The sequence below is a fragment of the Stegostoma tigrinum genome, chromosome 42 (assembly GCF_030684315.1).
Source record: "Stegostoma tigrinum isolate sSteTig4 chromosome 42, sSteTig4.hap1, whole genome shotgun sequence".
Lineage (NCBI taxonomy): Eukaryota > Metazoa > Chordata > Chondrichthyes > Orectolobiformes > Stegostomatidae > Stegostoma > Stegostoma tigrinum.
The window spans coordinates 3,036,373-3,061,129 of record NC_081395.1 but is presented as its reverse complement, the minus strand read 5'-3'; the positions used below and the strand labels follow the sequence as shown (position 1 = coordinate 3,061,129).

At 50.8% G+C, this 24,757-nt stretch overlaps 1 protein-coding gene across 5 annotated transcripts in view; it reads right to left on the bottom strand.

Moving 5' to 3' along the window:
• The window catches only part of eml3 (EMAP like 3), a 90,730-nt gene extending 67,508 nt beyond the window's left edge, over window positions 1–23,222 (bottom strand). For 4 of the 5 annotated variants that reach the window (XM_059641637.1, XM_059641641.1, XM_059641638.1 and 1 more), the window contains exon 1: window positions 22,655–22,953. Coding sequence is in view for 1 of the 5 variants with exons in the window: in XM_059641640.1 (XP_059497623.1) it covers window positions 22,655–22,667 (13 nt within the window). In the remaining 4 variants the exon portion in view is untranslated. Of the gene's footprint in view, window positions 1–22,654; window positions 22,954–23,133 lie in introns of those variants that run through there. The other variant, XM_059641639.1, reaches the window with a different exon arrangement.
• Between the last annotated feature and the right edge of the window lie 1,535 nt (window positions 23,223–24,757).

Genomic DNA, 24,757 nt, shown 5'->3' with positions numbered 1-24,757 from the left:
CAGGCACTGGGTGCTACTGGTCCTTGAAGAAAATTGCCAGTATCTATCTCCAACTATCCCAACAAACCTTCATGTCTTGACACTGCCATTAATATACAGGAACATCCAGAGACGCCTCACAGGAGGTAAATCAGGCCAGAATTAGACATTCAGACACATGAGGGACAGGACACAAAGAGGTCAGTTCTATGGAGCATCTTGACATGTTGAGAGGTTTAGGGAGAGAATAAATTCCAGAGCTTAGGGCCCCAGGCTGCTGAAGACACAGGCACAAATGATGGCAATCAGGTGTTGCTCAAAAGGCTGGAATTGGACGAGGTTACCAAGATAGATGGGGGTGTAGAGCCTGGAGGAGGTTACAGAGATAGGGAGGCGGTGTAAGGTCAGTGCTGAGGGAGTTTTTATTTTATTCATTTATGAGATGAGGGCATCACTGACTAGACAGCATTTATTGCCCATTCCTGATGGCCCAGACAGCAGTTAATTGTCAGCCACATTGCTGTGGGTCTGGAGTCACATGTAGGCCAGTCCAGGTAAGGATGGCATTTTCTTCCCTAAAGAACATTAGTGAACCAGATAGGTTTTACTGACCATTGACAATAAATTGTCAATAAACTGACAATAAATTTATGGTCATCATTAGTCTCGCAATTCCAGATATTTTTATTGAATTCTAATTCCACCATCTGCTGAGGTGGGATTTGAACACAGGTCTCTGGAACAATATCTGAGTCTCTGGATTAACAGACCAACAATAATGACAGTAGGTCATCAGCTCCCTTAACTGTGTCACACTGTCAGAGGGGCAGCGCTGAGGGAGCACCGCACTGTCGGAGGGTCAGCGCTGAGGGAGCACCGCGCTGTCGGAGGGTCAGTGCTGAGGGAGCGCCTCGCTGTCGGAGGGTCAGCGCTGAGGGAGCACCGCGCTGTCGGAGGGTCAGTGCTGAGGGAGCACCGCGCTGTCGGAGGGTCAGCGCTGAGGGAGCACCGCGCTGTTGAAGGTGCCATCCTTTTCCACGGCCACCACTGCAAGAAGAGCATAGGGCAGTTCTCCCTGGTGTCCTGGTTCTATACTTATCCCTCAGCTGTCACCAAAACAACTTCTTCTCTTCCTGGCCTGTTGGTTGTTTGTGGAATGTTGTTTTGGATTGACTTGCTGCCAGAATCTGGCTGATGACTTCACCACAAATCACTCAGGAAGGGCCTGGGATTGGGAAAGGTGCTCGAGAATGCACATTCTTCATTTAGAGATGAATTTGTCAATTTAACCGACAACAGTGACACATGCCATGGTGATCTCAGCTGGGCATTCCCCATCCCCTCAAAAACAGGACAAATTGCAGAAGGAACAAGACAGTCAAAGTCTTCAGGAGCCACCTCCAGAGGATTCATTTCTCACTCTCAGGACTCAGATCAGATCCTGTCTGGTTCTTGCAATAACTGAAGAAATACTGGCAGAGCACATCAATCTAATTCCAACACAATCAAAGCTGAAAGTAGCCAGTATCAGAGGTCACTGTGAAGGCTTCTGTGTTGAATAGCTCTATCAGTCACACGAGACCCAATTGGTCACAAACCCGAGGAAAGAGAGTGAGGGAGAGATTATTGGCATCTGGCCCCGCGGCATAGTGAAATGAGGCAGGAATGAACACAACTCGAGAGAAACATCTGTGATTGCTGCCAAGAACAGTTCTGCCTGGAATCTTCACGCTTGGGATCTGAGCAAATAGCTGGCTGCAGGTCAAACTGCTGCAGGCCATGATGCAACAAGCCTGTGTACCCAGTAAAACAGCAGCACCATGACAATGTGTCCAGAGCCCAGGACAGCTGCAGTCCCCCATCACCAGCACATTTCATACAGGCAGCACTACTACCCCAGACAACAGGTTGCTACAGATATCACTACAACAGGAACAGGCCATTCAGCCCCTTAAACTCCCGGGATTAGGAACAGGAGCAGGCCATTCAGCCCATCAAGCCTATTCCTACACATCAGTCAGATTATGGGTCACCTGACAAGTATTTCAGTTCATCTGTCTCAGTCTCATGACTTTTACCACCCCTATCCCAGAACAAGCGAATCACTCTCAGCTTTGAGTTTTTCAATTTTTCCACCAGTATTTATAGTGATTCAGGGATTCAATACGCTCAATGGCGAGAAACTGTTTTCTTTGGGGGTGTGGGCAGAACAGCAGGGTAAAAACTTGAAATTTCAGCCAGGCTGTTCTGTGCCCCGAGTTATTGACTGTATCTCCACTGATGTTAATCCAGCTCCTTGACACCGTCAGTCTGTAGACCTTCTACCCTCAGCACCCTGTGCTACTGACCGTATCTCCACTGATGCGAATCCAGCTCCCTGACACTGTCAGTCTGTAGCCATTCTACCCTCAACACCCTGTGCTACTGACTGTATCTCCACTGATGTTAATCCAGCTCCCTGACACAGTCAGTCTGTAGCCCTTCTACCCTCAGCACCCTGTGCTACTGACCGTATCTCCACTGATGCTAATCCAGCTCCCTGACACCGTCAGTCTGTAGCCCTTCTACCCTCAGCACCCTGTGCTACTGACCGTATCTCCACTGATGCTAATCCAGCTCCCTGACACAGTCAGTCTGTAGCCCTTCTACCCCCAGCGCCCTGTGCTACTGACTGTATCTCCACTGATGTTAATCCAGCTCCCTGACACTGTCAGTCCGTAGCCCTTCTACCCTCAGCACCGTGTGCTACTGACTGTATCTCCACTGATGTTAATCCAGCTCCCTGACACCGTCAGTCTGTAGCCCTTCTACCCTCAGCGCCCTGTGCTACTGACCGTATCTCCACTGATGTTAATCCAGCTCCCTGACACCGTCAGTCTGTAGCCCTTCTACCCTCAGCGCCCTGTGCTACTGACCGTATCTCCACTGATGTTAATCCAGCTCCCTGACACTGTCAGTCTGTAGCCCTTCTACGCTCAGCGCCCTGTGCTACTGACTGTATCTCCACTGATGTTAATCCAGCTCCCTGACACTGTCAGTCCGTAGCCCTTCTACCCTCAGCACCCTGTGCGTCTGACTGTATCTCCACTGATGTTAATCCAGCTCCCTGACACTGTCAGTCTGTAGCCCTTCTACCCCCAGCGCCCTGTGCTACTGACTGTATCTCCACTGATGCTAATCCAGCTCCTTGACACCGTCAGTCTGTAGACCTTCTACCCTCAGCACCCTGTGCTACTGACCGTATCTCCACTGATGCGAATCCAGCTCCCTGACACTGTCAGTCTGTAGCCATTCTACCCTCAACACCCTGTGCTACTGACTGTATCTCCACTGATGTTAATCCAGCTCCCTGACACAGTCAGTCTGTAGCCCTTCTACCCTCAGCACCCTGTGCTACTGACCGTATCTCCACTGATGCTAATCCAGCTCCCTGACACCGTCAGTCTGTAGCCCTTCTACCCTCAGCACCCTGTGCTACTGACCGTATCTCCACTGATGCTAATCCAGCTCCCTGACACAGTCAGTCTGTAGCCCTTCTACCCCCAGCGCCCTGTGCTACTGACTGTATCTCCACTGATGTTAATCCAGCTCCCTGACACTGTCAGTCCGTAGCCCTTCTACCCTCAGCACCGTGTGCTACTGACTGTATCTCCACTGATGTTAATCCAGCTCCCTGACACCGTCAGTCTGTAGCCCTTCTACCCTCAGCGCCCTGTGCTACTGACCGTATCTCCACTGATGTTAATCCAGCTCCCTGACACCGTCAGTCTGTAGCCCTTCTACCCTCAGCGCCCTGTGCTACTGACCGTATCTCCACTGATGTTAATCCAGCTCCCTGACACAGTCAGTCTGTAGCCCTTCTACCCTCAGCGCCCTGTGCTACTGACCGTATCTCCACTGATGTTAATCCAGCTCCTTGACACCGTCAGTCTGTAGCCCTTCTACCCCCAGCGCCCTGTGCTACTGACTGTATCTCCACTGATGTTAATCCAGCTCCCTGACACTGTCAGTCTGTAGCCCTTCTACCCCCAGCGCCCTGTGCTACTGACTGTATCTCCACTGATGTTAATCCAGCTCCTTGACACCGTCAGTCTGTAGCCCTTCTACCCTCAGCACCGTGTGCTACTGACCGTATCTCCACTGATGCTAATCCAGCTCCCTGACACTGTCAGTCTGTAGCCCTTCTACCCTCAGCACCGTGTGCTACTGACTGTATCTCCACTGATGTTAATCCAGCTCCCTGACACTGTCAGACTGTAGCCCTTCTACCCCCAGTGCCCTGTGCTACTGACTGTATCTCCAGTGATGTTAATCCAGCTCCCTGACACAGTCAGTCTGTAGCCCTTCTACCCTCAGCATCGTGTGCTACTGACTGTATCTCCACTGATGTTAATCCAGCTCCCTGACACTGTCAGTCTGTAGCCCTTCTACCCTCAGCGCCCTGTGCTACTGACTGTATCTCCACTGATGTTAAACCAGCTCCCTGACACTGTCAGTCTGTAGCCCTTCTACCCCCAGCACCGTGTGCTACTGACTGTATCTCCACTGATGTTAATCCAGCTCCCTGACACTGTCAGTCTGTAGCCATTCTACCCTCAGCACCCTGTGCTACTGACTGTATCTCCACTGATGTTAATCCAGCTCCCTGACACTGTCAGTCTGTAGCCCTTCTACCCTCAGCACCCTGTGCTACTGACTGTATCTCCACTGATGTTAATCCAGCTCCCTGACACTGTCAGTCTGTAGCCCTTCTACCCTCAGCACCGTGTGCTACTGACTGTATCTCCACTGATGTTAATCCAGCTCCCTGACACTGTCAGTCTGTAGCCCTTCTACCCCCAGCGCCCTGTGCTACTGACTGTATCTCCACTGATGTTAATCCAGCTCCCTGACACTGTCAGTCTGTAGCCCTTCTACCCTCAGCGCCCTGTGCTACTGACTGTATCTCCACTGATGTTAATCCAGCTCCCTGACACTGTCAGTCTGTAGCCCTTCTACCCTCAGCGCCCTGTGCTACTGACTGTATCTCCACTGATGTTAATCCAGCTCCTTGACACCGTCAGTCTGTAGCCCTTCTACCCCCAGCGCCCTGTGCTACTGACTGTATCTCCACTGATGTTAATCCAGCTCCCTGACACAGTCAGTCTGTAGCCCTTCTACCCCCAGCGCCCTGTGCTACTGACTGTATCTCCACTGATGTTAATCCAGCTCCTTGACACCGTCAGTCTGTAGCCCTTCTACCCTCAGCACCGTGTGCTACTGACCGTATCTCCACTGATGCTAATCCAGCTCCCTGACACTGTCAGTCTGTAGCCCTTCTACCCTCAGCACCGTGTGCTACTGACTGTATCTCCACTGATGTTAATCCAGCTCCCTGACACTGTCAGTCTGTAGCCCTTCTACCCTCAGCACCGTGTGCTACTGACCGTATCTCCACTGATGTTAATCCAGCTCCCTGACACTGTCAGTCTGTAGCCCTTCTACCCTCAGCACCCTGTGCTACTGACTGTATCTCCACTGATGTTAATCCAGCTCCCTGACACGGTCAGTCTGCAGCCCTTCTACCCCCAGCGCCTTGTGCTACTGACTGTATCTCCACTGATGTTTATCCAGCTCCCTGACACTGTCAGTCTGTAGCCCTTCTACCCCCAGCGCCCTGTGCTACTGACTGTATCTCCACTGATGTTAATCCAGCTCCCTGACACTGTCAGTCTGTAGCCCTTCTACCCTCAGCATCGTGTGCTACTGACTGTATCTCCACTGATGTTAATCCAGCTCCCTGACACTGTCAGTCTGTAGCCCTTCTACCCTCAGCGCCCTGTGCTACTGACTGTATCTCCACTGATGTTAAACCAGCTCCCTGACACTGTCAGTCTGTAGCCCTTCTACCCCCAGCACCGTGTGCTACTGACTGTATCTCCACTGATGTTAATCCAGCTCCCTGACACTGTCAGTCTGTAGCCATTCTACCCTCAGCACCCTGTGCTACTGACTGTATCTCCACTGATGTTAATCCAGCTCCCTGACACTGTCAGTCTGTAGCCCTTCTACCCTCAACACCGTGTGCTACTGACTGTATCTCCACTGATGTTAATCCAGCTCCCTGACACTGTCAGTCTGTAGCCCTTCTACCCTCAGCGCCCTGTGCTACTGACTGTATCTCCACTGATGTTAATCCAGCTCCCTGACACAGTCAGTCTGTAGCCCTTCTACCCCCAGCGCCCTGTGCTACTGACCGTATCTCCACTGATGTTAATCCAGCTCCCTGACACTGTCAGTCTGTAGCCCTTCTACCCTCAGCACCCTGTGCTACTGACTGTATCTCCACTGATGTTAATCCAGCTCCCTGACACTGTCAGTCTGTAGCCCTTCTACCCTCAGCACCGTGTGCTACTGACTGTATCTCCACTGATGTTAATCCAGCTCCCTGACACTGTCAGTCTGTAGCCCTTCTACCCTCAGCACCCTGTGCTACTGACTGTATCTCCACTGATGTTAATCCAGCTCCCTGACACTGTCAGTCTGTAGCCCTTCTACCCCCAGCACCGTGTGCTACTGACTGTATCTCCACTGATGTTAATCCAGCTCCCTGACACCGTCAGTCTGTAGCCCTTCTACCCTCAGCACCCTGTGCTACTGACTGTATCTCCACTGATGTTAATCCAGCTCCCTGACACTGTCAGTCTGTAGCCCTTCTACCCTCAGCACCGTGTGCTACTGACTGTATCTCCACTGATGTTAAACCAGCTCCCTGACACTGTCAGTCTGTAGCCCTTCTACCCTCAGCGCCCTGTGCTACTGACCGTATCTCCACTGATGTTAAACCAGCTCCCTGACACTGTCAGTCTGTAGCCCTTCTACCCTCAGCGCCCTGTGCTACTGACTGTATCTCCACTGATGTTAATCCAGCTCCCTGACACTGTCAGTCTGCAGCCCTTCTACCCTCAGCGCCCTGTGCTACTGACTGTATCTCCACTGATGTTAATCCAGCTCCCTGACACTGTCAGTCTGTAGCCCTTCTACCCTCAGCACCCTGTGCTACTGACTGTATCTCCACTGATGTTAATCCAGCTCCCTGACACTGTCAGTCTGTAGCCCTTCTACCCCCAGCACCGTGTGCTACTGACTGTATCTCCACTGATGTTAATCCAGCTCCCTGACACCGTCAGTCTGTAGCCCTTCTACCCTCAGCACCCTGTGCTACTGACTGTATCTCCACTGATGTTAATCCAGCTCCCTGACACTGTCAGTCTGTAGCCCTTCTACCCTCAGCACCGTGTGCTACTGACTGTATCTCCACTGATGTTAAACCAGCTCCCTGACACTGTCAGTCTGTAGCCCTTCTACCCTCAGCACCGTGTGCTACTGACTGTATCTCCACTGATGTTAAACCAGCTCCCTGACACTGTCAGTCTGTAGCCCTTCTACCCTCAGCGCCCTGTGCTACTGACTGTATCTCCACTGATGTTAATCCAGCTCCCTGACACTGTCAGTCTGCAGCCCTTCTACCCTCAGCGCCCTGTGCTACTGACCGTATCTCCACTGATGTTAATCCAGCTCCCTGACACCGTCAGTCTGTAGCCCTTCTACCCCCAGCGCCCTGTGCTACTGACTGTATCTCCACTGATGTTAATCCAGCTCCCTGACACAGTCAGTCTGTAGCCCTTCTACCCTCAGCGCCCTGTGCTACTGACCGTATCTCCACTGATGTTAATCCAGCTCCCTGACACTGTCAGTCTGTAGCCCTTCTACCCTCAGCACCCTGTGCTACTGACTGTATCTCCACTGATGTTAATCCAGCTCCCTGACACTGTCAGTCTGTAGCCATTCTACCCTCAGCACCGTGTGCTACTGACCATATCTCCACTGATGTTAATCCAGCTCCCTGATACTGTCAGTCTGTAGCCATTCTACCCTCAGCACCGTGTGCTACTGACCGTATCTCCACTGATGTTAATCCAGCTCCCTGACACTGTCAGTCTGTAGCCCTTCTACCCTCAGCACCCTGTGCTACTGACTGTATCTCCACTGATTTTAATCCAGCTTCTGACACTGTCACTCAGTAACCCTTCTCCTCCCAGCTCATTGTGTTACTGTCTGTATCCCAACCGATGTTAATCCACTTTAATTCCATCCCACTCGGACTTGTAATTATGGAACTATTAATAAACAACACATTTTGTGACTTGGCTGATATCAAAGCAGTCCATGACCAAATGCATCAAGACCTGGACAATATCCAGTCTGGGGATGGTAAGTGGCAAAGAAAATTCAGACAAGTGCGAGACAATGATTATCTACAACAAGATGGAATCTAGCCTTCACCCTTTGAAATTTAATGGAATCACCGGCACTGAATTCCCCCACTACCAATATTCTAGAAGTTACCATTCACCTGAAACTGAACTGGACTAGCCATAAAAATATAATGGTTACAAGACCAGATCAGGCTCCGGGAATCCTGCAACAAGTAACTCACCTCCTGATTTCTGAAAGCCTGTCCACTATCAACAGGTCACAAGTCAGGACTGTGTTGGAATATTCCCCACTTGCTTTCAACAAAACTCAAGAAGCTCAACACCATCCGGGGGAAAACAGTCCACTTGATTGGCACAAGTACATACATGCACCCAGGCATGTGTACAAACATTTTTACCCAGAAACTCATACACACAGTGCATGTGCATATGCAAATGCACACAGGCATGTGCAGACACACACCTGGACTCAGGCGCACACACACCCAAGTGCATGCATACATAGACACATGTGCATCAGGCATGTGCATAGACAGGTTCACTGAGTCACGTGTACGCATACATGCAAGTGCATGCATACATACACATGGATTCAGGCATGCAATCACACATGTATACCTTGGCACGTGTACACACACATGTACACGTACATGTCAGGCAAACACATTGTCCCGCTTGTGTACACACACACACACATACAGGTACTTGGGCATGCACCAAAATCACATTCAAAAATCCATATGAGAGACCTTTTTGATGTGGAGAGTTTTTTGAGACTTGGCACATTTCTTCTGCTACGATCTGGAGCCAGTTTACATTAAGACATCTTAAAATGATTAAAGGAGGAATGTGAAAATGATTGATCACAGCGAGGTCACTCCATAGGGGAGCTGGAGAGACAGAAAACGCTGTGTGGTTGGGAACAGCACCCAGAGAGAGTGAGGAGGCAATTTATCATGGGACTGCTGCCCCTGGCCTGGAGAGTTTCAGTTCTGAAGAGAGATTGGGCAGACCAGGATTGTTTTCCTTAAAGCAGCGGAGGGGACATGATTGAGATGGATAAAATTATAGGGGGCACAGATACAGTAGACAGGAACAAACTTTTCCCCTTGAAGAAGGGATCAATGACCAGTAGCACATATTTGAGGTCGGGGCAGAAGGCTTAGAGGAGATGCAAGGAAAAGCTTCTCATCCAGAGAGCGGTAGGAATATTAAACTTACTGCCTGTATGGGTGGTAGACACAGAAACCTTCACACTGTTAAAGAAGCATTTAGATGTGCACTTGCAATAATAAGACAGACAAGGCTATGGGCCAAGTCCTGGCAAATGGGTTTGGAAATAATGAACATAAGAAAAAGAAGCAGGAGTAGGCCATCTGGCCCCTCGAGCGCCCGCCCTGCCATTCAATAAGATCATGGCTGATCTTTTAGAGGACTCAGCTCCACTTACCTGCCCACTCACCTTAACTCTCATTTCATTTACTGTTCAAAAGTCTATCCATCTCTGCCTTAAAAAGTAGTCTCAACTGCTTCACTGGGCAGGGAATTTCACAGATTCACAACCCTTAAGGTGAAGAAGTTCCTCCTCAACTCAGTCCTAAATCTACTCCTCCTTATTTTGAGGCTGTGCCCTGGTTCTAATTAGATGGCTGTTCTTGACCAGCATGGACACAATGGACTGAAGGGCCTTTCTCAGTGCTGTAGATCGCTGACTGTACAACCTTTTGACCAGACATAGCCCAATGGTCAGCGGAGATTGACAGGGCAGGAGTTGTGAGGCAGGAAGGGAACTGATGTGTCCCGAGGTTGCAGAAAGACACAGAGGCAACCAGTCAGAGAAATACTGCACATAATTCCCTGCTAACATCTCAGCTTCCCCTGAACCAGCAGAAAATCTCTCATTCCTCTCTCCTCCTCAATCGGTGGCTTCAGACCAGACACACAGAGAAAGCATTCTTCCAGCCAGCCATTTGACCTGGGAAGGCTGCACCTTCTTTAGTGCCTGCTTGTGGAGCAGTCTCCAGGCCATGGCAATCTGCCCTTCCATCGAGAATCAGCTCAGAAGCATTCTGCTGAAGTCTCGGATGACTGACACTCAGCTTCTTACTGACCCTGTGAGAAGTGCTTCAGGATTGATGATTAGATCTAAATTAGCCCAGTCCCAAAAAGAATGGTGCAAAGACGAATGGAAGCAGCTGCTTTGGTGGTCCTCTTCTAGGCAGGACAAATGCCTCTCTCGGACAGGGGAATGAGGTAGGAGGTTGGTGGTGGGTAAAAAAAATAATAACTGGAAGAAGTGCAGGAGGGAGCTCTCCCCAGTATCCTGGGCTGCAAATAGATGACCTGCGAAGTTGCATGTGAGCTGGCTGTGGGATCTTGCTGTGCACATGCAAGCAGTTGCAATTCCGCCAGTATAATAGTGACCTCATGGCAAAGCTCTCCAGTTACCAGAAACAGTGTTGGAATGTCTCAGGACTCCAGAAACACAGCTTCTTTCTTCAGGGGCACTGTGCCTGCCCCTCTCACTTGTCAATCGTTGGTTACAATGATCTGAATGTTATGCGTTTGGCTCATACTCTGTCAGGCTGACCCTCAGTGAGCTTCTGTTCCCCTTTAGTTGGGTACAGTGCTGGATGAAATGTGTAGGAACACTGCCCGGATTCCTGTCCCCTCCATGCTATCTGGTAAGCCCAGCTGCAACGTGGGTAGGTGCTGGATGGCGAGCAATGCCTTCCAGGGTCAAACAGCCGGCTGTTAGGTCCTGGCCCAGCTCCCACTTGTGTAACAAGAGGATCCAGCGGCAGCTGTGGAAGGTGTCCAAGTGAGAAATGAATGTGAGGGCACAAGGAGTGAGACACTGACATTAAAAGTGACACACATTAAAGGCTTTAGTTTCTTAAATAATGGACAATGGGGAGTAACCTCCACTGACCTGAATGAGGCTGTTAACTTGGCTCTGGGGATGACTGGCCTTGCACTCTCTCAGATATCCTGACAAAGTGTTCTATGCTGTTGAATGACTCTGGTGCATCTGGATCCCACTCACTGTAACAGAGTTCAAACATTTAACAAATGCCTCTCTGAACTCCAGAGTGTGTTTTATCACAAAGTCCTCTAGCAGTTTGATTTGCACTATGTGAGGGATTTGTTAAAGACAGATAAAGAGTAGACAGTTTGTAGAGAATGAGCAAGAGATAGGCAGTAGTGTTATGACAGAACTTTTGAGCAGGTTGAGCTTGTAAAAAATAATGAAATGTGATCTTATTGAAAGGTATAAGATGCTGCCCGGATATGACAGGGTGGATGCTAAGAGGATATTCCCCTTCTAGGTGAGACTAGAATCGAGGATTTTAAAAATGAGTAGTCTCCCAGTCAAGATGGAGACCAAGAAGTGTTTTAGTCTCTTGGAGGGTTGTTACTTGTGGAACTCACTTCCCCAACGAGAGGTGGGGACAGGATCATTCAGTAATTTAAGGCCATGGAACAGAAATGGTTCTCTAAGAAGGGAGCCAATGGTTTTAGGGTGACGGGTGATTGTAGAGAGAGGTCAAGGGGCTGAGTGCCCGACTTTAACATTCTGTCTTCAAACCCCTCATTACCCATTCCCTATCTCTGTAATCGCCTCAGCACCCCCCTACATAACTCTCTATTTCTGTAACATCCCCTAACCTCTACACCTCTCCCTATCTCTGTAACCTCATACAGCCCCTACATTTCTCACTATCTTTGTAACCTCCCCAGCCCCTATACTCCTTCCTATCTCTGTAATATCATCCAGCCCCTGCACCTCTCCTTATGTCTGTACTCTTCTCAAGCCCCACACTTCTCCCTGTCCCTGTAACTTCCCCGTCCCTGTAACCTCCTCCAGCCCCTACACTCTTCCGTATCTCTGTAACCTCCTCCCATCATTGTACACTCATCCTTCTAAGCAATAGTGGCTGTGGGTTTGAAAGGTGCTGCCTGAGGATCTTTGGTGAATTTCTGCAGTGCATAATGTAGATGGTACACATTGCTGTTGCTGAGCTTTGGTGGTGGAGGGAGTGGGATGTTTGTGGATGTGGTGCCAATCAAGTGGGGGCTGCTTTTTCCTGGATGGTGTCACGTTTCTTGAGTGTTGGTGGAGCTGCCCCCATCCAGGCAAGTCGGGTGTATTCCATCCCACTCCTAACTTGTGCCTTGTAGATGGTGGAACAGGCTTTGGAGAGTCAGGAGGTGAGTTACTCGCTGCAGCAGTCCCGGCCTCTGACTTGTTCTTCTAGCCACTGTGTTGATGTGATGAGTCCAGTGGAGTTTCTGATCAATGGTAACACCCAGAATGTTGGTAGTGGGGACTCAGTCATGGCAATGCCATTGAGTATCAAAGGGAAATGGTTAGACTTTATGATAGACGGTGAATCGTTGACGAAGCAGCTGAAGGTGGCTGGGCCAAGGACACTACCCTGAGGGACTCCTGCAGAGATGTCCTGGAGCTGAGTTGACTGACCTCCAACAGCCACAGCCACCTTCCCATGTGTCAGATATAACTTCAACCAGCGGAGAGTTTGCCCTCAATACCCATTGATTCCAGTTTTGTTAAGGTTCTTTGATGCTGCACTTAGTCAAAAGCAGCCTTGATGTTGAGGGCTGTCACTGTAACTTACCTCTGGAATTAAACTCTTTGGTTGGCGTTTGAACAAGGCTGTAATGAGGTCAGTAGCTGAGCAGTCCTGGTGGAACCCAAACTGGGCGTCACTGAGCAGGTGCTGCTTGATAGCCCTGTTACTGACACTTTCCATCACTTCACTGATGTTCGAAAGGAGACTGATGGGGTAGCGATTGGCTGGGTTAGATTTGTCCTGCTTTTTGTCTACAGGACATTCCTGGGCAAATTTCCACGTTGACAGGTAGATGCCAGTATTGTAGCTGTACTGGAACAGCTTGACAAGGGGAGCAGCATATTCTTGTCAGTACCAGAATGTCAGGAGGCCTACACTTTGCAGTATCCAGTGCCTCCAACCGCTTCTTGATATCATGTGGAGTGAATGGAATTGGCTGAACAGTGGTATCTGCAATGCAGGGGACCACTGGAGGAGGCCGAGATGGATCATCCACTCGGCAATTCTGGCTGAACATTACTGCGAATGCTTCAGATTCCAGACTGTCGCCAGCTGCAGTCTCAGTTCATCTGCTCCAGAATCTGAAAAAGGGGGAACAAAGAGAATCCCCAGAGTGTCTGCAGAAACCTGGCAAACACAGAGTCTATTTCACAGACTTGGATGCAGTTCTCGATGAGACAAAGTGAGTTTAGGATGTTCAAAAGTGCCTTTCACATGAATGGTCTGGTAAATAGCAACGATGAAAGCCTCAGACTACAAGACGATATAGACAGGCTGCTCAGATTGGCTGAACAGTGGTAAATAGAATTTAATCCTGTAACCTGTGAGGTGATGCATTTTGGGAAGGATTAAGAAGACGAGACAGCACATGTTGAACTTTCAGACCCCATAGGAAGTACAAAGCATCAGACAGCCCTTGGTGCCCACAGATCTTTGAGGGCAGCAGGACAAGTGGATAAGGTAGTTAGGAAGGTATTTGGGACACTTGCCTTTATTAATCAACATATGGAGGTGCCACTGTTGGACTAGCATGGACAAGGTCAGAAATCACCCGACACCAGGTTACGGTCCGAGGTTTATTTGAAGTTATTGGAGTCTTACTCCTTCTTCAGGTATTAGCGAGAGAGGTAATATCAGACACAGGTCTGAGGAAGGGTCACCAGACCCGAAACGTTATGCAGGGGGGGGGGAAGGGGGGGGAGTGTGCAGGGGGGGAAGGGGGGGGGAGTGTGCAGGGGGGGAAGGGGGGGGGGAGTGTGCAGGGGGGGGGGAAGGGGGGGAGTGTGCAGGGGGGGGGGGGAAGGGGGGGAGTGTGCAGGGGGGGGAAGGGGGGGGGAGTGTGCGGGGGGGGAAGGGGGGGGAGTGTGCAGGGGGGGGAGTGTGCAGGGGGGGGAAGGGGGGGGGAGTGTGCAGGGGGGGGAAGGGGGGGGAGTGTGCAGGGGGGGGAAGGGGGGGAGTGTGCAGGGGGGGGAAGGGGGGGGAGTGTGCAGGGGGGGGAAGGGGGGGGAGTGTGCAGGGGGGGGAAGGGGGGGGAGTGTGCAGGGGGGGGAAGGGGGGGGGAGTGTGCAGGGGGGGGAAGGGGGGGAGTGTGCAGGGGGGGGAAGGGGGGGAGTGGGAAGGGGGGGGAGTGAGCGGGGGGGAGGGGGAAGGGGGGGAGTGAGCGGGGGGGAGGGGGGGAGTGAGCGGCGGGGGAAGGGGGGAGTAGTGAGTTGGGGGAAGCGGGGGGGAAGTGGGGGGAGTGAGTGGGGGTGGGAAGGTGGGGAGTGAGTGGGGGGGGAAGGAGAGGGGAGGAGGGGGGAAGCGGGGGAGAGGAGGGGGGAGGGAGAAGGGGGGGAGAGGGTTTGGGGAAGGGGGGGAGTGAGTGGGGGGGGAGTGGGGGGTAAGGGGGGGAGTGAGTGGGGGGGGAGGGGGGAGTGAGGGGTAAAGTGGGGTGAGTGAGGGGAGGGGGAGGGGGAGGGGGATGGGGAGGGGAGGGTGAGTGAGGGGATGGGGAGGGGGGGTGAGTGAGGGGATGGGGAGGGGGGGTGAGTGAGGGGAGGGGGATGGGGAGGGGGGGTGAGTGAGGGGAGGGGGATGGGGAGGGGGGGGTGAGTGAGGGGAGGGGAATGGGGAGGGGGGGGTGAGTGAGGGGAGGGGGATGGGGAGGGGGCTGAGTGAGGGGAGGGGGATGGGGAGGGGGGGGTGAGTGAGGGGAGGGGAATGGGGAGGGGGGGTGAGTGAGGGGTGGGGGGGTGAGTGAGGGGTGGGGGGGTGAGTGAGGGGAGGGGGATGGGGAGGGGGGGTGAGTGAGGGGAGGGGGATGGGGAGGGGGGTGAGTGAGGGGAGGGGGATGGGGAGGAGGGGGCGAGTGAGGGGAGGGGGATGGGGAGGGGGGGGGTGAGTGAGGGGAGGGGGATGGGGAGGGGGGGTGAGTGAGGGGAGGGGGATGGGGAGGGGGGGTGAGTGAGGGGAGGGGGATGGGGAGGGGGAGGGGGGGTGAGTGAGGGGAGGGGGATGGGGAGGGGGAGGGGGGGTGAGTGAGGGGAGGGCGATGGGGAGGGGGAGGGGGGGTGAGTGAGGGGAGGGGGATGGGGAGGGGGAGGGGGGGTGAGTGAGGGGAGGGGGATGGGGAGGGGGAGGGGGGTGAGTGAGGGGATGGGGAGGGGGAGGTGGGGTGAGTGAGGGGAGGGGGATGGGGAGGGGGAGGGGGGTGAGTGAGGGGAGGGGGATGCGGAGGGGGAGGGGGTGAGTGAGGGGAGGGGGATGGGGAGGGGGAGGGGGGTGAGTGAGGGGAGGGGGAGGGGCAGGGGGGTGAGTGAGGGGAGGGGGAGGGGGGGTGAGTGAGGGGAGGGGGATGGGGAGGGGGAGGGGGGGTGAGTAGGGGGAGGGGGGGTGAGTGAGGGGAGGGGGAGGGGGATGGGGGGGAGGGGGAGGGGGATGGGGGGAGGGGGTGAGTAAGGGGAGGGGGATGGAGAGGGGGGGTGAGTGAGGGGAGGGGGATGGGGGGAAGGTGAGAGTGAGGGGAGAGGCATCAATGAGGGTCGGAGGGATAAGTTTGGGGGTGAGAAGGAAGGAGAGAGAGGGGGCAAATCAGTGGAAAAGAGGGGTAACCAGTGGGAGGGCTGGGGGGGCGCTGAGGGACAAATCGGGGGGTGGGGTAAATTTGGGGTCAAAGAGAGAGGCAAATCAGTGGGTGGGAGGGAGTGGGGGTAAATTGGGGAAGGAGAGGGGTCAATGAGGGAGGGGGAGTGGAGTTAGGAGGGAGGGTTAAATCAGAGAATGGGATGGACAGGGATAAATAGGGGAGGGAGAAAGAAATGGGGTAAATCATTGAGGGAGAAGAGTAGGTCATGGAGGGGCTAAAATCAGGTCATGGAGGGAGTAAATAAGGTTCTGGGGCAAAGGACGGGGTCAGTCAAGTTTTTGAGGAGGCAAAGTCTCTATTGAGTGAGAGAGGGGCACGAATCAGATTCAAAGGGAGACAGATTAAATTGGGTTATACCGGCAGAGAGGAAATAAATCACTTTCTGGGGCGAGGAGAGGAGTTAATAAGGTTATCGAGAGGGGGTAAATAATTGAGGGGAGAGGGGTGTATGTCTGAAGGAAAAAGGCTAAATCATGTCATTGAGGAAGGGATATTAAATCGGGTAATGGAGGGTATGTTACTCATATTTTAGGGCAGATTGAGTACACGTTATTGAGGGAAGGAGAGGTGGTAAATCATGGAGGAGGAGAAAGAGCGAATCAGGTTCTGGGGTCGGGAGAGGGGTTAATCATTGAGGGGGTGAATGGAATAAATCAGGTTCTGACGGAAGGGGTAAATCAGGTTATCAAAAGAGAGGGGGTAAATTGTTATTGGGGGAAGGAAGGTATCTCAGTGTCTAAATGAGGGGGAGGGGTAAATGCGATTATCGGGGAGAGAAGGATAAATGAAGGCTTTTTTGGGTTGAGTAAGGAGTAAAGGGGGAAGTAGAGAAAACAGTGTTAAGGTCAAGCCTGTGGGGAAATGGGGTTAAATCAGCATTGGTGGAAGTTCAAGAAAAGGAGTTTGGAAGAGGAGCAAATAAATCTAATTTTGGGGAGAAAGCGGGTTAAGCCAGTTTTGGGGAGAAAGTAAGGACCTTGGGGAGGTGAAAGGAAGAGAGGGAAATGGTTAATGGCACAACATCGTGGGCTGAAGGGCCTGTTCTGTGCTGTACTGTTCTATGTTCTATGTTCTATGTTACCTCTGTTTTCTCCTCCACGGATGCTGCCAGACCTGCTGAGCTTTTCCTGCAACTTTGTTTTTGTATCAGCTGCAGAATTTATAAGTAAAAGATCAAAGGGCCACACCGTTGATGAGGATGTCCTAAACAAACGGAATATGCTGTTAAATATTTAATCAGTTAGAAGGTTTTAATGGACTAATATATATGTAAATCCCCAAATTCCTTTCAAGTCATTTCCTGTGAAAACTAAAGGCTTTATTGGTGTATAGAAGAGGTGACATTTTAGGTTAGATAATGCATGTTAGGTGTGAGACCTTCTTTATAATCTGTTTGTGCTTTAGTTTGAAGATAGATTGGTTTAATTTCTAAAGTAGGAATTCATAAAATGCCACTGACTGGCTGTCAGTGACTGACTCTCTATAAATTGTGTGTATTTTGAACAAAATAGAACGTATCTGCAAATACAAATTCACTCCATAGCTGTGTGTGTGCGCGTGCGTGTATTGAAAGAGAGAAACGGAGAGTGAATGGACATCGCACAACAATCGTCAAACCAGAATGCTCCCTCCCCGTGGGGGAACACTTCACACATTCGGCCTTGGGTCTTTGGGTAACTATCCTCTAAGGCAGACTTTGAGATACACAACAATGCAGAGTTGCCAAGCAGAGGCTGATAGCCAAGTTCTGCACCAATGAGAGCAGCCTCAACTGGGATCTTGGGTTCATGTCACACTACAGGTGATACACCACACTATACACTCACACACACATGCATACATACGTGCTCACACAAACACACAGATCCTGTCAAGTGCACACATGCGCGCACGCTCAAACAAACTCTAGATAAGGCCTCACACCTAACATGCATTGTCTGACCTAAAATGTCACCTCTTCTTTATATTGATCAAACCTTTCGTTCTCACAGGACAGTGACTTGAAAGAAATTTGGGGATTTACATATACATATTAGTTAATTAAAACCTTCGAACTGATTAAAGATTTACATTTTTTTGTTACATCCTCATCAATGGTGTGACCCTTTGCTCTTTTACTTATAAATTCTATGCCTGATACTGCCTCTCTCATTAACAGCTGAAGGACTAAGACTCTGAAAGCTTGTGTTTTCAAATAAACAAGCTGGACTATAACCTGGTGCCATGTGATTTCTGACTTTATTAATCAAGATATTGAATATAAAAGCATAGAGGTTATGGTGTTAACTCGGGTAATACTGCATTACCATTGTTTTGGTCACTACATTATAGGAAGGATGTGATTGCAGTGTGGGAGTGCAAAGGAGATTCACCAGGGTGCTACTTGAGCTGGAGTGATTCGGTGATGAAGAGAAACTGGATAGGCTGAGGCTGTTTTCCTTAGAACAGAGAAGGCGGGGGCATTGGGGGGGGGGGTCATCTTATTGAGATGTACAAAGTTCTGAGAGGCATAGACGGGGTAAATATGGAGAAACTTTCCCCCTTAACAGTAGGGTCAGTAACCAGGGCACAGTATTAAGCTAAGAGACAGGAGGTTTAGAGGAGATTGGATGTAGATTATTTGCTCAGAGGGTGGTTGATATCAGCAGTCACTGCCTAAAAGGGTGATAGAGGTAGGAACACCCCCATGACAAGTATTTAGATGAGCATTTGAAATGGCATTTCCTACAAGCTATGGGCCAAGTACTGGGAAATGAGATTTGAAGTGATAGATGTTTAATGACAGCACAAACACAATAGGCAGAAGGGCCTCTTGGTGAGGTGTAAAATCTCAGTGTGGTGCTCCATCAGTACTGACCCTTCAACAGGGTGATGCTGGGACTGTCAATCTGAATTAAATCTCTGAAGTATGCTCTAAATTAAAACTTTGAGTTAGATAGGAGAGTGAGAGAGAGAGAGTAGGAGACAGTGCTACCCATTGAGCCACAGAGAGATTCACCTAATCAGAGGGAGTTGTGTATTTTTCCTCTTGTTCTGAATGTTTGCACCTGTTCATACTGTGTGCGACTAACATCTGCTCTCATTGAGTTTCGAAATGTGAGTAACATTTCCAACTTCCTGTTTTTGTGACACATTCTCTTTGCTTCAGAACATCAATGGATCCCGTGGTCAAAAATCTTTGGACACCCATTCTCCTAACATTGAGGCTTCCTCAGCTAAAGGCCGATGTTCTCTCAAAACTGCCCAAAGTATCACACAGCCTGGCCTCCCACAGCACGATTTAGCAACAAGCCTCTCCCACCCTCCCTCATCATCACCCCCCCATCCCCTCTATCCTTCCTTTCTCCCTCCCTCGTATGTTTATCGAGCTCCTCCCCAGCCCACCAAACATGCTCGACTTGATTCCTCTCGAGTCACACATTCTTAGTCAGTGGGAGGAGGGGATGAGCTGGGCTGGTTGTGTGAAGCGGGGGGGGGGGGGGGGGGGGAAGGGGACGAACTGGGCTGGTTTTGGGATGCCCCCACTGCATCCCAAAACTAGCCCAGCCTGTCTCCACCTCCCTAACCTGTTCTTCTTCTCACCCATCCCTTCCTCCCACCTCAAGCCGCACCTCCATTTCCAACCTACTAACCTCATCACGCCTCCTTGACCTGTCCGTCTTCCCTGGACTGACCTATCCCCTCTCTACTCCTATACACTCCTCTCCACCTAACATCTTTTCTCTCCATCTTCGGTCCACCTCCCCCTCTCTCCCTATTTATTCCAGAACCCTCGCCCCACCCCCTCTCTGATGAAGGGTCTAGGCCCGAAATGTCAGCTTTTGTGGTCCTGAGATGATGCTTGGCCTGCTGTGTTCATCCAGCCTCACACTTTGTTAACTTGGATTCTCTAGCATCTGCAGTTTCCATTATCTCTGATCACAGTAGGTGGATTCGGGTCAGTTTAGGTCAGAGATGAAGAGACATTTCTTCACCCAGAGAGCGGTGAGCCTGTGGAATTCATTACCACAGGAAGTAGTTGATGTCAAAACATTAAATGCATTCAAGAGGTGGCTAGATACAGCACTTGGGGCGAATGGGCTCAATGGTTATGGGGAGAAAACAGCATTTAGGCTATTGAATTGGACAATCAACCATGATTGTGCTGAAGGGCGTAGCAGTGTTGAAGGGCCGCATGGCGTCCTCCTGCTCCTGCCCCTGTATCTGTGTGCGTCCATGTGTGTATATCTGTGTCAGTATGTGCCTGTGTAGGTGTGTGTGTCAGAATATGAATGTGTGTTGGCAGTGCCACTTGAAAACCTCCTGTCTCTCTAACCTGGCCAGCATTCCTGACCCAGTCTGCTTCAAGCTGGAAAACGGAGGTCAGGCCAGCACAGTGGCCTCATACTTACTGTACTGATCTGCATTCCTTATTTCAGATTACAATGAGTTGCATTTACCTAGTGCCTTGGGCTAACAGCATTTAGAGAACAAACGTTGTCTGCGTGGCAGGTTTAAGAGGGCAGCCTGTGACAGAGGGGTCCCATGCAAGTCTGGTACCTCACTCAGGCCATAGAAGAGTATCCTAGTTAGTGAGGGAGGGTAACATTCCTCCATCGAACAGCAATCAGCAAACCTGGAGCAACATTTTGTCTGATTCCCCACAGCTCACAAATCGTCACTACTACTAACTCCCCATAGCTGTCCAAATTAATTAAAACCCCTGAGCCAGTTAACACTGCCCCTAGCACAATAGTTTGATTGAATCACATTGTAAAGCACCCAATTTCATCTGGAGAGCTGGCAAATCCAGAGAGTGCTGAGTGGTGTCTGACTGAATTGGAACTGACCAGCATTCGTTATTTTATATAACAACAGATTGTATTTGTCCAATACTTCAACGTCATAAAACTCTACAAGGCACTTCACAGGCGCATCAAGCAGAGTGGATCTGACCCACAGCCACACGAGGGATGGGTGACATGAAAGCATGGTTGAAGAGCTCAGTGTTAGGAAGGGAATTCCTGAGCTGAGGGCCCCAGTCAGTGGGAGGCAAAGCCTCCAATGTTGGAGCAACGGAAATTGGGGAATGCTTGGGAGGCTGGGATTGGAGGAAGTGGCAGAGACAGGGAGGGGTGTACGGGTTGGAGGAGGTTACAGAGATAGGGAGTGGCCAGGAGGGGTGACAATTAGGGAGGGGCCTTGAATGATTTAACAGAATGATGAAGATTATAAGTTTGGAGTTAAAGTGGGTCTGTGAGAACAGGGGTGTACTTGGTGAATGTAAATTGCCAAGGTTGTGAGTGCAAGGCTTTGAACATGTTGTAGTTATCACAGCAAGTTATCTCAGTTACTGAAAGTTTATCTATAAAGCCCTTGTACTGTTGGTCAGAAAGGGTGGTCAGTACAAGTACATCAAAAGTGACCAGACACGCACAGTTGTCTTGATGGAACTGAAAAATAGACATCTCCGTTAACACCAAATCAACTGCTGTATGCGCAGGATATTCCACAGGCCAATGCGCCCACCCCCCCCTTTTATCTTTCCACCTCGCTGTCAAATTGATGTTTTCAAAGTCTCACATTCAGTTTTTCCACAACATAAAGCAAAGTTTCAGAGAGAAAAAAAATCTTGTTCTTTGCCAAAGTTCATCGCCACAGGAAGCATCAAAGCACCTTAGTAGGCAAATAGCTTATTTCTCAAATAATCACTGTTACGAAACTACAAGATCCAATAAAGAGTGATAATCACCACTATCATTCCTGTTTACATGTTGGAGTAGAGGGGCTGAGAGAGACACTACCACACCTATACCAGGCCCCACAGAGTACCAACTGTAGGATCATGTGTTTCTAACCTGGCAGGGCAGAGACAACTTCAAAAAGTCACTTCACCCATAACACAGCGTCTCTATCCCTGACCCTCCGACAGTGCCCGCTCCCTCAGCACTGACCATCAGACAGTGCCCGCTCCCTCAGCACTGACCCTCCGACAGTGCCCACTCCCTCAGCACCGACCCTCCGACAGTGCCCGCTCCCTCAGCACTGACCCTCCGACAGTGCCCGCTCCCTCAGCACTGACCCTCCGACAGTGCCCGCTCCCTCAGCACTGACCCTCCGACAGTGCCCGCTCCCTCAGCACTGACCCTCCGACAGTGCCCGCTCCCTCAGCACCGACCCTCCGACAGTGCCCGCTCCCTCAGCACTGACCCTCCGACAATGAGGCACTCCCTCTGCGCTAAAGCATTGCTGATGGTGCCAATGTGAGGATCCCATGCAGAGGCACTGAAATAGGGGTTTGACAGCTCGGTATACCGAGAGCCAGCAATGTTCCGGGAAGTGTTTTGGGGAGAAAGGAGGGCGAGTGTCACACTGAAAAGGAAGGAAGCAGCAGCAATTCAGATCTGGGGAGAATGTAATTGACTTCAAGTCGAAGTTGTTTCGACCCGCCCGGGAATAGGAATCGCGGCGGCTCGGTGACCTGAAGGAGTGGGCACTGCACCGAGTACTGAGGCTGAGGGGTTCCCGAGCTCAGGGACGTGAGGCGGGCAGGGCAGCACCGAGCCGTGGGGCAGGGGCTCTAACAGGGTAGGCAGGAGTTGGGGGCACGGAGCCTCTCCTCTCACTCTCTCTCTCTCTCTCTCTCTCTCCTCCCTCCCTCCCTCCCTCCCTCCCTCACTCACTCACTCACTCACTCACTCACTCACTCACTCACTCACCCAGGCTGTCCATGGCGAGCACCGAGATTCCCGTGTCCCTGCTAGGCACTGCTCACTGCCCGTCCTCATTGGCAAGTCCGGGGAACAGGAAGATCCCAGTGAAACTTAGCGAAAGCACCGTACCGCCGCCCAATCAGCAGCCCGGCCCGTAGCCCATGTGATAGAGACAGCCCCAAACACTGAGTGAGGGAGAGAGAGAGTAAACTTTGCAACAAGGGATCAGCGCCGACCCTACCCTCATTCCTTTCTGCTCTTCGTGCCTCCAACCTCCTTCTCCACCCACCCTGTTCCTCACTCATTGCCTTTTTATCCCTCCTCACAGTTCCTCACTCCCCAATCCCTCATCCACTGCCCCCCTTCCCTCATGCGCCCCCACCTTCCTCTCCTCCCCTCACACCCATCCTCCCTTCACTTCGGCTCCCCTCACACCCATCCTCCCTTCACTTCGGCTCCCCTCACTCGTCCTCCCCTTCACTCACCTAACATTCCCTACCCTCCTTCTTTTCCCACCCCCGAAAAGTCTGAAGGCAGATAAATCACTCAAACCAGATGAACTACACCCCAGGGTTCAGAGTCAATCAGATGACTGGAAAATGGTTAATACAACACCCTGTTTAAGGGGAGGAGCACAGAAGACAGGAAATGATAGGCTGGTTAGCTTATTGTTGATAAGATTTTAGAATCATAGAATCCCTACAGTATGGAAACAGCCCTTTAGCCCAAAAGGTCCACACCGGCCCTCAGAGCATCCCACCCAGACCCATCCCCCTACAACCCACCGAATCTACATATCCCGGAACACTACAGGCAATCTAGCATGGCCAATCCATCCTAACTTGCACATTTGTGGACTATGGGAGGAAACCCGCGCAGACACAGGGAAAACATGCAAACTCCACACAGACAGTCCCCGAAGGCGAAAGTTGAATTGGCTCTGTGACAAAGCAGTGCTAACCATTGTGCCGCCCATTATTAAAGGTGAGATAATAGAGTATTTGGAAATGCACATTAGAATTGGACTGAGTCAGCATGCTTTCATCAAGGGGAGGTCATACCTGATAGATCTATTAGAATTCTTTGAGGAGATAACAAGCAAGTTAACCAAGGGAGAGCCAGATGTACAGTATGTAAACAGACCCTTTGGTTCAACTCATCCATGCTGACCAGATATCCTAATTTAATCTAGTCCTGTTTGACAGCATTTAGCTCATTTCCCTCTAAACCCTTCCTATTCATATACCCATCCAGACGCTTCAAAAGTTGTAATTGTGCCAGCCTGTACCACTTCTGGCAGCTCATTCCGCACACACAGCATCGTCTTCATGTAAGTGTTGCCCCTCAGGTCCCTTTTAAATCTTTTCCCTCTCACTTTAAACCTATGCCCCTCTAGTTTTGGACTCCCCAACCATGCAGAAAAGACCTTTGTTATTCACCACATACATGCCCCTCATGAATTTATAGACTTCCATAAGATCACCTTAAATTTCTTAAAGGAGAAGGCAATGGCCTCATGATATTATTGTTGGATTGTTAACCCAGAGACCCAAATAACATTCTGGGGACCTGGGTTCAAATCGCAGCACAGCAGATGGTGGAATTTGCATTCAATAAATTTTTTAGATTAATAATCTAATGATGACTGTGAATCCATTTTCAATTGTCAGGAAAAACTGATCTGGGTCACGAATGTCCTTTAGAGAAGGAAACTGGCATTCTTACTTTGTCTGGCCTACATGTGACTCCAGACCCACAACAATGTGGTTGACTCTGGGCAATTACGGAGGGACAATAAATGCTGCCCAGCCAGCAATGCCGTCATCCCATTAATGGATTTTAAAAAACCATCCACCTTGAACACACAGGGAAAATAACTCCAACCCTGGCAACATCCTTGTAAATCTTTTCTGAACCCTTTCAAGTTTCACAACATCTTTCCTACAGCAGGGAGACCAGAACCGAATGCAATATTCCAAAAGTGGCTGAACCAATGTCCTGTACAGCTGCAACATGACCTCCCATGATCTATTTGGATTTCAGAAGGCCTTTAACAAGGTGCTACACAGGAGGCTGCTAGATGAGAGCCCATGATATTGGGGCAAGGTT